Below are 18,785 nucleotides of genomic sequence, written 5' to 3'. Positions count from 1 at the left end.
CCTCTCCCCTCCCCTCCCCTCCTCTCCTCTTCCCTTCTCTTTTCTTCTCTCCTCTTCATCCAGATAGAGTTTCCCTGTGTAACAGCCCTGGCTGTCTTAGAACTTGCTTTGTGGACCAGACTGGCCTTAAACTCTCAGAGATCCCACTCTGCCTCCAGAGTGTGACACTATTAAAGTCATGTGCCACTACACCTGGCTAACTTGTTTCTACCTCCCTCCATTAGACCACCATCTCGTCCACTTGCTCTGAGCTCCCATCATCTCATCACACTGGCCTGTAAAAGGTTTCTCTGCCTCTCCTCAACATCCTGCCTGGTCTGTTCTGCACACAGCAGCAGTGTGGGTATAAAAGGTGCAGTCCCTGGGCACTGCCATCTCCCAGAGTTGGGGAGGGGTTGACCATGTCCCTTGACTATGAGACCTATGTGATTCGATTCTTTTCTCTGAAGCATCCATGTGCACACTTGGTGTTTGCAGTGTTCTGAGAATATGCAAAGTCTCTCCTATCTGGACACTTTGGATCGACACTTTGCTGGGAATGTTTTATCACAAATCTTAAAAGATACTTGGTTTCAACAGTCTAGATGCTGTTTAGGAAGATCTATTTTTACCTCTCATATACTGAATAACACAATTACTATTTACTCCTTCTATGTCTGTTTCATTCTTAGTGCTATCAAAATATCTGTAATTACATTTATTTGTTTAAATATAAGTATTTTTACATATGTACAAGAATAAACTCAACAAGAAGCAGAAATTCTGTGCTAAGTCACTGTAGCCTAGCATCATGTGTAGCCCATAGGAAATCCCAATAGGTATCTCAAAAGGGATTTATTTTTAATGATTCACTTAACCCACATGAACACAATTATTATTTCATGCATCTTTAATCTGTTAGTTGAGGCTGAAACACTTAACTATGGCCACACTGATCATAAAGCTAGTTTTCTACCTTACATCCCTTCCAAGTTCTGTACAAAGAGAGCTTTAGAATTTTTTTCTAGCCTGCATATCCAATCTTACAGCTTTCAGACTAGTGGTACATTTTTCTCTCTCTTTGGGTAAGACTGCAATCAAATATTTGTTTATTATTCAGTCTGAAAGGAGTCATCACTGGCCTATTCATATTTTAAATCACATTTCTTTTTACCTTTACAGCAAAGTAAGATGAAATGTGTTTCTTTAGCGTAATGTTTTTCTTTTGTGACTTCTGAGTTTAGATAATGACTGGCTCTGTGGCTTGAATACAAAAATCATCCTGGCGACGAACCAGGCAACCCAACACTGGGAGGACCTCACTCACTTTTCACACCCTCCATATCTACCTGGGAAAAGATTCTAGTAGGGGCTGTGGTAATAGCAATTTCTATGAAAGCATCAGCTTGGAGTAGACCTTCAGAAAGGAGGCAGGCTCGGTACTGCTGGATGCTGGAGCACGAGACACCAGGTGTCAGGAAGCTGAGCAGAAGGGAGCATGCTGCAAATGGGTTCATGTGGCAAGGGTACCAGGAATTCCTTCTGCTTGTAGTCTCTTTTTCCAAATTTAAGGGCGTGTTTCACAGAGTTCATAAGAACTGACTGCACGGACTTTGAAGATAGATAAATAGAAAGAAAGAAAGAAAGAAAGAAAGAAAGAAAGAAAGAAAGAAAGAAAGAAAGAACCACTGTGTAACACAGAGTGCTAGGGAGGCATGCCCATCAAGGTGGCTTCTTTTACACGATGATGCTCATCAAACATCAAGGAGCAAAACAAGTAAGTGTGCCTTTGTGTTGTCACTGGTACAGAATGTAGCTCTGACCATGCGTACCTGAGAGATACCCCAGCTCTGCCTTGAGTGCTAAGAGAAACAAAAAAGGCACACTTAGTTCTGCACCACAGTATTAGCTCATTTCAATAAGCCAATAATGGAATTCAGGTTAACAGAATCAACAATTCTGCCTAAAACCAAAATGTAGTGCAAAAGAATAGAAGTAGCAGTCTCACATGTTCAGACTAAAAGCCATTACTAGCTCTATAGCAATTTCTGAAAGCTTGTGTGCTACAAAACATTCTTAAATGGGAAAAGAATGTCCAATGATTGACACATTCTGAAACCATCCCCAATAATTTTGTGGCCCAGGCAACTTAAATTGCACTGACGAATTAGCATCATCCAGCATTCATGCTTAACAATATGGCCATCCTACTGCAATAACTGCAGACAATATGGAATAACACCTTTATAATAAACATTTAAGACATAATGAAAAAAAAAAGGCCAAATTTCACTGCCTAAGTATTGGGGACTTTTATTCTTTCTTTATTAAACAGCTCAGACTATTTATGCAGCACCAGAAGAGACCGCTTGGGGGCAGTATAGTAATTTTCTTTGCAACCTGTATCTATGCCAGTTTCCTTGGTGACAAAAGATAACTGTATCTTCCAAAAGTGAAACCACATTTTAATATATGGAAGGGAAATGGCTGTATTTCATTTTAAGCTTACAATGCATAAATCACACAAGACAAATGCAAGTCAGATATTCTCTTGAAGGGAACAGTAGTCTGGCTTCTTTGAGCAGGCAAAGCTGTTTTCCCTACTTGGCACATTTGGAGGTATTTTATATTTAGGATTTGTTACAGCCTCTGAAACCTATCAGAAAATAAAGGAAATTGTTAATAGAAAAGTTTTTAAAAGGCAAACATATACCAAGCTTCAAATGTACTAGTGGAAACATATTTTGTTTATGTATGTATGATTTGTAACAATTAAGAACTAAAGCAACTGGGTAAGGTGGACTTGCATTGTTTTCTGTGTTACTTTGTATTTACCTATCACTCTGTAAAGGAAAAAAAAAATGTTTTTCCTAAGACTAAATCTTTTACAAAGTTTGATGGGTGGCATTTCTATTCCAAAGCTCCCTATGTTGGCTGAATCTAATCATGTACTAAGGGTTTGCTTGTTATTTAAGTGAAGAATAATTAAAAATCTCTTTTCTTAGGGATTTTAAGCCTATTTAACCAAGTAAATTTATCTTTTTGTCTTTTTCATTTGCTTCTTTACTGACGCAATCTGATTTTTTTTAAATGTCTCCATCTATTTCCCATTAGCAAATGCTATTTAAAATTAGTACAACAATAGAAGGCTGAGGTCAGCCTGGTTGTCAAAGTGCAGGGATAGATATTTATAAAATTATATGTCTAAACATTCCAGGTGGCAACATAGAAGTGGGAACGCTCAGAAAGTCTGCAGACAGCTTTGCCCAATTCCTGGCCGTGTCACCACTGGAAAATCGCCTTAGCGATTCTTACTCAAAGGAGGGAAGCGAAGAAAGAATTGCAGCTGTTCCAACTCTGAGCATCTTTCTGGACTAGCCAGTTCCGTTTTTTAAATGTTTGGAGACTGGAAAGAGCGGGGAAGGGATGATGAGAGGTCAACCAAGACACTAAGTTCTAGGAAGCAGCAGGAATCTTGGGTGAGCTGTGGCACAGTATCCTGGCTACAGACACCCCACAATGCACTGCATATTTAAAGAGCAAGAAGATAGATTTTGATCCTAGTATAGTGGCTCACACCTGCCTGCAACTCCCAAACTCGGAAGATGATGTAGAAAACATGCCTCAATTCCAGGCCAGACAGCTACCAATAAGACCCCAACTCAAAGAGCAAAACAAAGTTTTAAAACTGATTTTTGGAAACCCTCAGACCGTTTGCGAAAGATGGTCATTTTTATTCTTTAAACATAATATGCTATTCACATACATGTGTGTGCACTTTTCACATTTTTTACGTTATTCATAAAATTTTGTTGTTAAAAATAAATTTAAGTTAACTATTAAAGGCATTATAAGATGTTTTCGGAAATTAAAACAGTGTTTACCTTTATGAGAGCCTAGCATGCTGCAGAACTCTGTTTAGATTAGGCCTCTTCTCTGATGACAAGGCTGGTTTATCTTATATGGAAATATGGCCACTTAGGCACAACAGAAATCAGAATGCTGTTTTTATGTTAAGAAGAGGAGAGTTGCCCAGAGCCTCTGGGAAGTCCACAGGCTTCAGTATGGGGGAGCAACACTTGCTATTTGTCCCTTCTCCTGGGTCTTTCTCTCACCCTGCGACCACATTAGCTTAGGCTTGGTATAGAATAAGAGAGCAGAGCAGTTGTGCAGGCATGAGGCCACATACATCCAACATACTACAAGAGAGTGCCTTTCCCATCTCCTAAATGCCCTGAAGGAGTTTTATCTCACCTGACTTCACACTGAACCCTTGTGTGTTAATTCACCTCCATATTTTCACATATCACTGACTCTCTAGCATTAAAGGGAGTGATATTTGCTAGCAACAAATAATTAGCAAATTTATTAATTGGGGCTGGGACTCATGGATTTACATTTCTGTTGTCACTATTCTACATTATGTATGTATTTAACCTTCACACCAAACACTAAAGGCACATATACCTGTTATAGTTTCATTATAGCATACAATATAATATAACATTGGAAGCCAGTATTGATTTATTTGCCTGGAGAAGAATTCCACTATGCAGGGCATGGGGATGCAGTCAGGATTAGAGACAGTCATAGTGCAGGGGCCCTATGCTTGTTTGTGGATAACTTGCTTAAACAGGACTGACTAGGCCGCAGAGGGCTCACCGTGGCTAAGAGTACTTGTTGCTCTTCCAACACCAATATACTGACTCACAACCATCTGTAGCTCCAGTTTCAGGTGATCCAATCCTCTCTTCTGGCCTCTGTGAGCAATGTGTACATATGGTATACACACACACACACACACACACAGGCTCAAACCATGTGTTCTGTACCTTAGGACATCCAGCAAGAAGATTATCTCAAAGGTAATTCCTCAATCTTGGTCTAGATCTCTGAGCCGTAATTAATTCTATAACTTACCCAGTCTGCAGTGTTAACAGTAATGGAAAGCACACTAAAATATTATCAGTTCATTATATCTGTCAGTTGATGACATTCATTCTGAACAGATAATAAGTGGAAATTAATAAAATGCCTATAAATTAATCACATTGTGGGTTTTTTTTTGTGATAGTCAACTTTTAAATCATGTTCTCTCCCAAATCAGATGTTCTGATGTTAGCATCACTTGTGAATTTACTTTTCTATTGCTGCAATAAAACACCTCGACCAAGGTAACTTATAGAAGGAGGGATTTATTTGGGTTTACGGTTCCAGAGGTGATGAGTCCATCGCCATAATGGTTGGGAAATGCAACGGCAAAGGCTCACTCCTGCTAGAGCAGCAAGCTGAGAGCTGCTGTCTTCAACCACAAACAGGAAGCAGAGAGTGAACTGGGAATGGAGCATGGCTTTCTGAAACCTCAAACTCCAGCATCCCGTACCTCACCCCACCCCACTCCCACAGCGGCCTGCTTCATCCAGCAGAGCCACACCTCTTAAATCTATCCAAACAGCACCACCAATTAAGGACCAAGTATTCAAATGCCTGAGCAGATGAGGGCCCTGTCATTCAGGCCACCACACTATCACCAGGTACCATTAATTCAAATGATAGTGTTACCCATAATAACACTCTTTGAGAGTCCATGGACCATTGTGTGGGTTTCTCAGACATAGATTCAGGGCCTGACTTCCTAAAGTTGAGGGTTGTATGATAAAGTTGCCATATTTGACTGAAAAACAAAACAAAAGAAAACAAAACCCAGCCATGGTTAATGCATCATTTTCCTCCTATTCAGGAGAATAATTTAAGATCAATCTTAAGAATTAATGAGCCTTCAAAATTATCTGACAAATCTTTTGTGGAATGAGGTTGGAAATGAATTAATGGGCAAAATGCTTTTGAGAAAATAAAATTACCATCAAGAGCATCAATTATTTTGAATTCATGCGCTTTAAAATCATGTGCAGTTGTAAACCAATTAGTCTTTTCTACAGCAAACACTCATTTGAAGTAATAATAATAACACTATTGTGAGATGATTAGATAAGTTTTTCATGGTTGTTAGTTATTTTCTTCTTGAGCATCATTCCTATTTGATAATTATCTATGATTTTCACTTATAGAAAACCAGACTTAGCACGAACATATAATGCATTTTAAAGTGAGCACAAGCAGGTATTGGCTAAGTAATACATCAACTCATTTTACAAACTCTTGGGAGCAGACTTTTATTCACATTCTTCCTACTGATGACATAAATCTCTCAGGTCCGCTAAAGGGCCAGGTGCCCAGTGAAAGCCTTTTACAAGGTCTGCTCCACAGCCTGCAGTCTCAGACATAAAAATGAATACCAGAGAAGAACACTTGTTATGATTGAAACCATAGTGTAGCTTTATTACTATTTCCAAAGACATTACTCCTTTTTACTCTGGGATTACATTAGCTGTCTCACCTGGCATTATCAAAGCCCCTGCATACATGAGGCTAACTCCACTCCAGTAATTGTGTCCTATTTCCAAATGGAAAATGAAGTAAGGCATCTCTGCATCTTTGCTAAGTTCTGGGCTCTCCTCTTTACACACTTTGCAGAGTTCGTTGATACTCAAGGGAACTACAGATACAAGACATGGACAAAAAGTCCCCCCAAGGTGGAGGGCAGCGATTGCGAGCCAGTGAGTTGTCACAGTTGCTTGCTTTAACTTTGCTTCCCATTGATGACTCCTCTCACTTGAGAAATGTCCATATCCCTCAGATATTCACCTTTTCAATCAAAGTGTCCCACAGTCTGGGGGATGGCAGCAATCTATTGCATTTACTGGAAAGTGAATTACCACCCATGTGTCCTTTGCCCAGGCAATTTATACCTCAGCAAAGCAGAGTGGCTGCCCTTAGAGTAGTCAGGAGCAAAGTAGACTCAAGCAGTTTCTTCACACAATCAAAAAATTCTAAATGAACTTTAATTTATTTCCACAAAGATGAATGTATCAGAAGATGATTATATGCGAGGGCTATCTCCTTATAAATCCATACTTGACATCCCATATGTCAAATAAATTTATATCTGGTATCAAATATATGATAGCTGATCAGTGACTTCATGTAGGTTATGCTTCAACTGGACAAAAATAAGGCTCTGACAAGCTTCCTGCCTGAAGGCACAAATCACCTTACATTACGTTTTCATCAAAACCGCCAACTACAATCACAGGTGTAAAGAATCTTCCAGCCTCATAAAAAAGTTACAGACATCAGAGATTTCTCTCTGCTGGGTGACTCCTGATTTTGTGATTTACAGTGAATAAAGGGATAACTCATGACTTTTTACTCTAAGAACCAAGTCTAAATTTATGACATTTCTCACAGTTAATCTGTGTGATTTGTGTGTGAAGACAGTCGTGGATGCATCTAACTAAAAGTAACAGTTAGAAAGTCCGTGAAAGACTCCACTCAAGCCCCTGGAAGCTTTGAAGGAAGGGAACAAGATGATTTTGAGTAAAGTATTGCATAATGTTGAAGCTATTCAAAAAATAATAATGCCACAACAGAGACATATCTGGTTGTTTACATTCACATGAGAAGACACTGTGAGCGAATGCTGCATTTGCCATTTTTCTGCTCCCCCTTTTCTTTCTACCTACCCCTTTTGGGGGTGAGCATCCTCTGAATTACTTAACACTTCACTTAAATTTTTTAAATATTTTCATCCTAAAGTGACTTTTTAAAGTTCAGTTACTACATTTTATTATTTCTCAAGTTCGCATGTCTTGATATTTTTTTCATCTGCTCCTGGAGTGTTCACAGATAAGGCGTCTCAGCAGCAGGCCTAACTGGAAATAAATGAGCTCTCAGTCTTATCTCTTACTGCTTTTGTATTTAGGTTAGCTGCCAGGATGTCCTATACACTGCCATTGGTAATCAGTTTAGTGGGCTTACCTCACTGAGTAGGGAATAAATCACTGCTCATCTAACTAAATAATTCTGCCTCTGAATATAGGATTCGTTATATGAGCCTGTGTGCATGCACGTGCACACACACACACACACCTTATGAAACTTAAGGACAGAGTATATCAGCATGCTGATATAACATGGTTAGTCTTTGGTGAGTTTGCTTACATTTGTTCTCCACACTGGCATGAAGAGACCTCTGTGTATCTTTACACATCTTTAAATACCAGGAGGAAATAGTATTTTACAGAATAAAAAAATCGATCGGTCAGATGAGCATGACCTTTTGTTGTGAAACCTAAGCACTTCAGTTGAAGGGTAAACAAATGCCCGCCATTGTCTGCTGAACTCTGTACTGCCAAGCACAAGGTTGACCTAATAAGAAAACAATCACCTTCTGCATGTGAGCCCGGAAGCTTTCCTATCTCCACTTCAGAGCAGATAACGGTATCTTAGGGGTAATTGGCAAGGTCTTCTTTTAAAAGATAAATCCGAAGAACAGAAAGAAACTGACAAGAGGTCTACCAACTAGAGACCAAGCATTCAAACACATGAGCCAATGGAGGCTGTGATGGTTTGTATATGCTCAGCCTGGGGAGTGGCACTATTAGAAGGTGTGGCCTTGCTGGAGTAGGTGTGTCACTGTGGGTGTGGGTTTTAAGACCCTCATCCTAGCTGCCTGGAACTCAATCCTCTTCTAGCAGCCTTCAGATGAAGATGTAGAACTCTCAGCTCCTCTTGCATCATGCCTGCCTGGATGCTGCCATGTTGCTTTCTTGATGATAATGGACTGAACCTCTGAACCTGTAAGCCAGTCCTAATTGAATGTTGTTCTAATTGAATAGAAGAGTTGCCTTGGTCATGGTGTCTGTTCACAGCAGTAAAGCTCTAACTGAGACAGGGGTCATTCTCATTCCAAACACCACCTTCACAATCTTGGATTACATAATGACAGTCACAGTGTGCTTCCTGTCAGGGCTTTTCTGAATCTAAGAATTTGGCGGGGGCGGTAAAATTCAGAACTGGCAAAGGACTGGCATCACATCATCACAGAGAATCAAAGAGGTTCTTTAGGGCTTGGTATTTTCCCTCCTCGCCTCTCCTCACACAGACTGGTCTTTCCCTAATACTATCCCAACCAGAATTCATAAATCCACAGAAGGGAGCAAAGAGAAGAGCGTAGAGAACACACGAAGCACAGCCACCTTGGCAAGAAATGTCGCAAGCTGAGTGATACATGCCACACAGTAGAGCTGGACTTAATATAACCTGATTAACATACCCAAGGGAACAATCAAAGATGAAACACAATGAAATAGAGAAGAGAAAGCACCCGGCCATGGTAACGAGAGGAAATGCAGTAAGAAATTAATAGAAGTTAGGAACACTTATGATGCACCAGCATGTGTTATTGGTACAGATTTAGAAGACAAGACTAAAGAGTTGTCCTTGAAACAAATTCTTCCTGAAAGCACATGAAGAGACAGATAATAGCTCGGCAGGCAAAGGCACTGGCCACTGGGCCGGAGTTTGATCCCTGGGACCCACTGTAGAGGGAGACAACTAACTCATGAAAGTTGTTCTTTGACCCTCTCAAGTATGGCATGTCCTGTGGGCCCCTACCATTCACACACACACACACACACACACACACACACACACACGCACACACACAGAGGCACACGCGCACACACACAGGCGCACACACACGCACATCATCATCATCATCAACTTTCAGGTCCAGCAAAGTGGCTCAGCAGACACAAGTACTGAGAGTCTGAGTGTCTGAGTTTCATTCCCGGAGCCCATGTAGAGGGAGAAGGGGAGGACCAACTCCTGAAAGTTGTCATCTAAGCTCTAGATACGCATGTTGACAAGGGCATTCTAGACGTTGATGCAGGAGGATTATAAGTTAGGCTGAGATTCGATCTTGAAATTAATAACTATATAATAACTATTATGATAAGACAATAAACATTGCTGCAGATGTTAAATCCATGGTGACTGCAACATTGCATATATATTAAGATTACCTTTCAAGGTTACAGAACATTCGTGCCCTACAATGAAAAATGTCAAACTATGGTTTTGATGAAATAAAAGGAAAATATACTAAACAACAAGATAGGACAGGAGGAATAATGCCCCAAAGCTGCCTGCACACTCTTACTGAGCTGTGACATTCATTATCTTCCTGCTGGAGTTTGAACACTTGGTTCTCAGACCTTTGACCTCAGGCAGAACCACACCCTTGACTTTCCTGGTCTCTGCTTAAGTGTTTGTGGAACTTGTGACTAGTGTAACATGATTTGAAGACTGCAATTCTCATCTGTCTATGTTCAACCTTCATTCTTCAGTTAAACTGTATAAAGGTACAAATATTTTTAGGTCACAATGACTGTAAATTAGCAGTCATGTTTAATTTAGATCAATAGAAAGGAGGGAATGGGGATAGCCGTAGTGTGAGTAGCTACTTCGAAGACTTGCCGAAGACAATTCAGAATAAATCAGGTTGGACTCCACTGTCTCAAGATCCACGGAGAAACATTGATGTGTGAGGACTTGAGGTCCAATGACTATTTCAAGGTTAAAGACAGCAAGTTCAGGATCTTGGGCCACCAATCCTGCTTCCATAGATTGTGGGCTGCTTCTAGGGATACAGGATACCTGTGTCTGTTAGTGACTAGGTCAGTGAGTGTTTCATCACAATGTTTAAATGAACAAGTAAAGTGTCGTTACTGGAACACTTCTCGGAGTTCAGAACGTAATTGACACAAGGCAAACCCAGTAAAAGAAATCATCCTGTCACCTTTGAACCTCAAGACCATGTCTTCTGGTTTCTTTCCAGTTTTCTCCAGGCGACGCTCTGAACAATGATTCCTGCAAAATCAAAGTTCTATCCAATGTGTTCGCAGAGAACTTATTTGGAACCAAGTTAACTTGAATTTCCCCTTATAACTCAACTTTTGGGAGATACTAGTAAGCTCTTCCTGCAAACACCCTCATTATCTTTGATACCACAGCTTGCAGTGTTAGGCACGCTTCATGGTGTCTCTTTTCACCCAGCTGATGCTGTCAGTATTGACTGATGTAATGAAACAGTCATTGAGCTTCCTAACAATGAAGCAGAAAGCAGAAAGGCAAAATTATATTTTCATTTGTTACACTGACTATATATTTTTTTCTTAAATAAATGGAAAGCCAGGAAAAACAGAGAACGGGCAAGAAGCTGCTGGGTAAAAGAACTGACCTCATAATGGTAGGTAGAGAAGGGGGGGGGGGNGGAAGGATCCTTAGTGAATTAAGCTATTTTCAGCTCAGTTTTGAACCTTCATGAAATGAAAATGTCGGCTTGCAGCAATAAAAAGATGCAATCTTTGTTCAAAGGGATTTGATAGCCATAAAGGTCGGAGAATGGCAGCCCAACCCATTTTACTTATCTTCAGCATACCGCGTGAGACGACAGCTTGTGTAGGGCCTTTACCTTGACAGTGAAGCGTTTCTTCTTTGGTGGGCTCCATACCGTGCCAGTTGAATGAATGAAGGCCCGTAAAGGCCTTAAGGAGGTCACCAACACATATGCCTTAAGAATTACAGATAGTTCTTCTGCTCTGGAGATTGCTTCGTGCGGGGCAAAGACTGTAGTCAGATTCCTACAGAAAAAAAAAAATCATAGCGCTGCATTTAAAATTGAGTATGCAATGGGCGAATGACCTAAAGCTTGATAAATCCTCCCATCCCCCCGCCCCCCTTGGTCAGTGGGTTTCCTGAACCAATTGCAGCTGTTGGATTTTTCTCTCGCCACCAGGGGGTGCACGAGCACAAAGACACGCCATCAATGGGTAGGGTTCTTTATACTGGAAGGCTGAATCAAACAATTTTCCCCCAAAGGAAAACAGTACTTACAATAATGTTTAAAGATTTATGAAAATTAATTTAGTCACACTCTGTGACTTCGGATTCATGGGACTTTTGAGCAGAAGTGAATGCATGAATTTGGGTGAGAAACTCTCCTCCTCCCCTGCCTTCTTAGATGCTCTCTTCAGTTTGTGCAAACATTGAATTATTTAACAGCAGACAGGCCATCCATCAAGAATATGCTTGAATATTTCCCCCAACTACCTCATATCTACATAACAAACACCCCTCATTGCTCATAATTAAAGGCCAACTTAAAGGCCGAATGTAAAGAAAGCAATAAACAATACTTGTTTCTTGTTTTGTTACGAAGCAAACACACTTCCATCATAAATCATACCAAAATGTAAAATTATTTGTATTTCTGTCTATATGTCAGGAATCTAATCCTAATCAATAATAATGTAGCTTGTGCTTATGAAAACTATGGAAATTAAAACATTGTGCCGAAGCCACATTAATTTCTCAATAAGCACTACTAAATGCTGAGCTATTATCTAGTAATTATACAAGTAGATGAGGAAAACTCATCATAAATGTCTTGAATGACAGAATTAAAATACTTATCTCCCCGCCACCTCTGTGATCCTAAAATCCTTTACCCAGAATCTTTAGAGTCCAGGAAAGCAGGGAGGGACCTTTGGTGGGAAGAGGAAAGAAAGAACTTAAGGGAGGGAGGATGGAATAACAGGGGTAATATGAAAGAGAAAGGGGAAATGTGGAGGGAGGTTTAAGTGGGGGGGTATGGGAGGGAAGGGCAGTGGAGGAGGCTGGGGAGGGATAACCAACACTAACGATGTTCAAAATAAGCTGTAGGAAGCCCACTGCTTTATAAACTTCTAAACTGTTTACATTTCCCATAGAAGAGTTTCACCAGAACTAGGCAGTACGTATGATGCTCCTCCCGGGAGTCATAGATTACAAAGTAAAAGCCCAGTGCACTGTGGGATGCCTCCCTAAAACAGTCTGTCAGGACTGTCTCAGAAATCTCCTAAATAACATAGGCTATTGCCATTGTCCTTGGTTGCTTACCAGGACCTGATGTTAAGTTTCTGATGCTAATGACACCAATCACTTTAGTTATATGACATGGAGGAATCAAATTGGTACTGACTGGAAAACTTCCTTCCCTGCTGGCCAGCTTTTGTAGTGTTGCAAAGTGCCATATGTAGGTTTGGGGCAGGGAACATCATCCAACCCAGTAGTGAACCTGTGAACTACAGTAAAGGCCTGGGGGTGGGGGGTGGGGCAAAATGTGCCCATAGGTGCAATAGTGGCATATATGTTATTGGTAAGTAACAGTCTTTTGCTTGGACTTATGGCATGTTCCACAGGAGCACATGGATGTCTACTATTGTGAATCTGGCCAGGGATCTGCCTGGAGAGTTCGCAGGCTCCAGGATTAAATCTGCTAATATGTTGTTAAAAGCACAGAGTATCAAACTGCTCTCTAAACTCCTATTGCTATACCTATAGATTAGTGAAGTTCTCGAATCTCATCAGAGAAGTTTCTCTGTACAGTGGACAGCAGCTAATGCAGAAGCTCACAGCTTGTCACAATGCAGAAGATCCGGGTCGGTGGGTGCTCAGGACATCTATCTTATCCCTACCAGCAAGGTGAAGGAAGGGCTGTAAGAGCTGGAGGTCAGGGTGGACCAGAGTGAAAGAGCTGCTTTCATGATTTCCCAGCAGCTGGTTCTGCTACCACTAGACATGCGTAAGATCAAGCCATTCACCCATCCGCCCTGAGGCAGGGAGGGTCTGACAAGTTCCACCCCTGAGGAGCTATTGATAGTTGATGGCTTATGGGAAGACAGAGTCTGTTTCCTTTAAGAATGTGACCCATGGTAGGTTGATTGCCACACCCTACCACGGTGGATGGCTCCTCACCCACAACGATATAAGTAGTACAGCGTGTTATATAAATAGTAAATAAATAAATAAAGGCATGATGCTGTTGGGGCTGGGTGACTGATGGATCTCAGGGGAGGAGAGAAGGTAGAGATTAAGATCAAAATACATTATACAAAATTCCTAAAGATTAATACAAATATTATATTTAAAGTACCCTTTCCTGGAAATACCTTGGACAACTTGATACCCTTTCTTAGATCGTAGGAGTCATAAAAATTTAATAGCTAAGAAAAATCTATTCAGCCACATTCAAAGACTAAAGCAATGCCGTGCAGATATAAAATAGAAGTTAAAACTTTATAGTTTTACACTGTCAAGGTTCTAAATTCAATTTACATTAGTGTAACTTACTAGCTAAGAGTCCAATTTACCCAAATGTTTATTCTGCAGAAGCAGAAACTTGAATTAGTCTAGAAGAAAGTCAATGATGACATTCCTTTAAAAAAAAAAAAAAAAGTAGCCAGGCATGGTGGTGCACGCCTTTAATCCCAGCACTTAGGAGGCAGAGGTAGGTGGATCTCTGAGCCTGGTCTACAAAGTGAGTTCCAGGACAGCCAGGGCTACACAGAGAAACTCTGTCTCGAAAAACCAAATATATGTATATGTATGTATGTATATATATATATGTGTGTGTGTGTGTGTGTGTGTGTATGTGTATATATGTGTATATATATATATATATATATATATATATATAATTTAATGTATATGAGTACACTGTAGCTGTCTTCAGACACACCAGAAGAGGGCATCAGATCCCATTACAGATGGTTGTGAGCCACCATGTGGTTGCTGAGAATTGAAATCAGGACCTCAGTGGACCTCTTATTCACTGAGCCATCTCTCCAGCCCTGCTGACACTCCCTCTTAAGCCACAATGTCTGAGCATCCTTCTGAATGGGGCGAAACAATTCTCACCAAGTCACAACCTCCCACCCCGCCCCAACCCAATGCCCGAGCTCCGAGCTCTGAGTTCTAGTTTTTTTTTCTTGTTGCCTACAATATGTGTTGGATAGAACATCACACATGGATATCTTACAACTGTTTGCGTTGCCAGTCCCGAGGTTTCCATACACGTGGCTTCTCTGCTTTTGAGAGATGACTGGAAACCCTCAGCTGTGACTGTGTCCCCCGATCCAGGCACACAGAGGAACTCACTGGAAGTCGCAATTCTGAAAAGAGTCACAAGCAAAAGACAGTCATTCTTGTTGGTTCCTCCCGGAGTTGCTTCTAAATTACAGTGTGCTGCATCAAAACTGCAGAGTCCATCTCTCCACTCTGAAGCCAGGTTGCATCTATGAAGTAAGAATGCATGATCAAAGAGAAGTTTGTTTTGGAGGGTTATTTGTTTGCCCCCCCTCCCATCACCAGGAAAGAAACGGTAATAACTGGTTCTCAATTTGCTTGCTCAGAAGGGAAAACAGGTTCCGTGTTTCTAACCATTCAACCCCAAGCTGATCTACATCCACACTTAGCAGTGTGCTCTGTCACTGATAGAAAGGTATCTGTAGGCACTGACTGGGGTGTGAACAGAACTCAGAAAGGGAGTTAATTCACCGACAATATATTGCTTCATATACTTTAGTTGGTTATGACCCATGACCTTGGTCCCTTCACAAGGGTTTTTATTTCAGAAAGGTTTAAGTTGACACAAATGAAGAATAGCAATATCTTACTTCAGAACAGTTACACTGAAATGTTTAAAAGGTGAAAGTTTTGGATATGCTTAGAAAGAGAACCCAGAAGGTACAGAAAGCCGTAGAATAAAAACGGAAAGCCTCCCCCATCCAAAGTGGATGCTTACACATCAACTTTTAAAATCCCGAGAAACACAGGACATCTGGAGCATCTTATCTTTTCTAAAACATACAATGGATACAGTTGAGATAAGTAACAATGTGCCTATACTAATGTATATACATAGGGATTTGGGGGGTTTTTTTGTTGTTGTTGTTATAATATATGAGAGATGTCCCAATGGTCCATGCCTGGCTTACTTCTTAGGTTTATGTAGAATTACTCCATATACACTTCTCAGTGGATTATAGTATTATATATATATATATAATTGAGTAGGCCATTCTTCTCTGCTGTGTTCTTACTTTTGAAATATTTCTCCATTGATATTTTCACCAACACTGTGATAAACATTCTCCTACAACTATTTTGGTGTACCTATATAAGTTTGCCCAAATTCTTCTAGGCATGTAGAGTTACCAGGTCAATGAACAAATGTGTTGTAACTTTATTAGACATTATTAAATTACCTCTTAAAACATTTATCCAAATTTCTATACTATCCAGCAGTGTGTAGGACTTGTTTTACCCCACCCCCCAGGTCACACTACTTTATTTTTGAGTTAAACAATTTATCCAGGTCTCAAAATGGAATTTAATTTTCCTCTTGTACACACTCCATCAATACTATCATAGTCTATTTTAAAACCTCTCACAGTCCCAAGTGAAAGTCACAGAGGTAGGACTATTTGATGCATCCCCACAGCCCACTGTAACACAGTGTGAGTCTGTGCAAGTAAATGCTGATAACCTATTAGTAAGACTTTCTTAGTGAAGAAGTTCCATCGATCATAACAGCAGAATTGGTGTTATTCAAATTGCTTTGGTGTTGAAGTTGATAAGTGAAGAGGCATAGCAGATCATCTCTTTCCTTGGAATTCACAACCTCAATTGTTTTTTTTTTTATTACATTTTGTGTACGTGTGTGTGAGCAGGTGCCTGTGCAGGTCCAAGGACAACTTATAGGAGTTGGTTGTCTCCATCCAGCATGAGTGCAGGTCTCAGGGCCTGAGCCCAGATAGTCAGGCTTGGAAGTGAGTACCTTTACCCACGGAGCCATCCACCTGACCTGGAAATATGGGAGCCAAGGTATGCAGCCTAGTGGTAGAGCATGCATTTAGCATGTACATGACCTTGGGTAAAATCCTCATCGATGGGGGAAGAAAACAGTAAGATGTTGACAAAAAATCCCTCAATCTTGGCTTGGGGTTTGTTGATGGTTACATTTTATGATTCCTATAAAACAACAACAACATCCCTTTTGCAATTAGTTATACCTTGATATCAAAAAGGACTCTTATTTGAATATGGGAAAAATGAGCAGACATAAACTCCTTTAATATATAGAAAAATCAGTTGTGTTTTATGGAAGTGTTATAAATGATTGTGAACACAATTATCTTATGTTAGATAACAGAATCAGATACTTGTGGGAGGGGCCTTTTAGGTCTTTGGTGAATCCATCCAACATTTTTTTCAATAGGTTAGCCCACCCACTTCCTTCTTACCCTGCTTCCTCCCTCCTAACTCCTAGACACATGCAGAATGCCTAGAATTCTCCCCACAATACAGCTGAAAATAGCTTCTGTAAGTCTTAAGGAATTTGGGAGATGAGAGACTCTGTTACATGAGTAGTCTTCCAAATAACTCTCTAATTCACTCGTGGGGTAGTTGAAATGTTTTATAAGCAATTACATGTGAAGTGCCTCGCACATGTCCATTAGGTTTTCTTGCCCATGGTATGAAGTCAGAGTGTGTAATAGATTCAGATGTGAAATGCTACCCAGTGAGTAGTGTGGTGCTTTTATTTATTGCATACTCTTAGCTTGTCTCAGAGAGCACTGAAGCCTGTAAGCTTATGAGTCGCCTGGAGTAAAACTGGACCATTTGTTAGGGATGCAGCAGGACTGCCTTTCTCATGCCTTTTAATATGTAATGGAATGTTTCCCAGTGCCTGCTGACTGGGGTGCTGTTATATGAGCAGGAAGACTGAGCCAGAAGAGGCTTGTCTTTGCATTTCTGATCTTGCCAATCAACACTGGGATTGTGACACTGCTGGAGAGTCCTCTAGATTCCAGAATGTGAATGCCATGAGTTGTCATAGCTTTTCATAATACTAAAACACAAGGCTGACCCTTTCCAGGTGCTCCTGTTAGCAATGAAATAGTTTGGAGTTGTTTAGCCAACTTGTGGTTACAAACCAAAATGTTACCCTAAGGAACTAAAAATGCATCCCTTGGTTAGTAATTCCTCCTGCTCTGTGTAGCATGTAATTATATACAGCACAGGTAAAGACTAAACACTGGAAAAACATGTGTACTAGAAAAGATTAGCTGCCAATTTTCTGGTGTATTTGATTTAATGTTTTGCCCCATAGCTAGTAATTAATATGAAAGTAATAGCAAAAGTATAATTATGTTCCACAAATGTTTGGATGTTGCCTTGCATTTCTTATTAAGAAACTAAATACAGTGTTTTGTATTTTAAATTTCCAGTGAAGATAAAAGTCCTTGATTAGCAATTAATAATGATTTGAGATTAGCAGTATAAATAAATATAGTTATAAGGGTATTAATTTCTATTTCTGCCTGTGGGCATTTACAAATCTTAATGCTTATCTTGCAGGTATAAAAGCTACAAAAAAATATAACTTCGAAACTCACGCGCATCACAAATATGACTTTAGAAATGCACACATTGAAGCTGGAGAGATGGCTCAGCCATTAAAGGCTAGGCTCACAACCAAATATATAAGAGAAATACACACATTGAAGTCCTACCCAGAAATAGCTTCTACTGTAGTCATCAAGCAAAGATTACAGGTAGAGGGGCACACATATTGCCAAGGCAAGAAAGATAGGGAGCCAATGACCCACCATCTTCTACCCCTAAGCCTGAGTTCTTGCTAGAACCTAATGTCAAGAAATCCACATGGATGTAGGATGTGAAAGACAGCCATCTGGAGGAAGGCTTGGAGCGAACTGCAGGGCTAAATGGAGAGGACCCAACACAAATACCACACTTGGAAAAGAGGGGCTGTATTCACAGTTCACTCCGCCATGTGTTCATGAGTTCACATACAGGAAAAGAATGAAGGAGAAGTAATGGTATCTTAATATCCAGCAAGCATATTGACAAAGGGCAGCAGGCGATGGCTTAGACTGAACGATATGGAATTACTGTTTGTAAGTAAAAACAGTAGAATGTTGATCAAATATCAGCAACTGCACAGTGGTCCACCCAATGTTTCTTTTATTACATCACGGGTCTTCCTGGAGGGAAAA

General features: G+C 40.3%; 1 protein-coding gene across 2 annotated transcripts in view; it reads right to left on the bottom strand.

Moving 5' to 3' along the window:
* Positions 1-18,785, bottom strand: part of Cped1 (cadherin like and PC-esterase domain containing 1) — a 256,172-nt gene that overhangs the window by 141,695 nt on the left and 95,692 nt on the right. For both annotated transcript variants that reach the window (XM_029478163.1, XM_021164697.2), the window contains exons 5-6: positions 14,744-14,876; positions 11,357-11,525 (exon numbers count right to left, since the gene is read on the bottom strand). In XM_029478163.1, the coding sequence (XP_029334023.1) occupies positions 11,357-11,525; positions 14,744-14,876 (302 nt within the window). The remainder of the gene's footprint in view (positions 1-11,356; positions 11,526-14,743; positions 14,877-18,785) is intronic.

This window comes from Mus caroli, chromosome 6 (genome assembly GCF_900094665.2).
Source record: "Mus caroli chromosome 6, CAROLI_EIJ_v1.1, whole genome shotgun sequence".
Taxonomy (NCBI): domain Eukaryota; kingdom Metazoa; phylum Chordata; class Mammalia; order Rodentia; family Muridae; genus Mus; species Mus caroli.
This window is presented reverse-complemented; position numbering and strand designations above follow the sequence as displayed.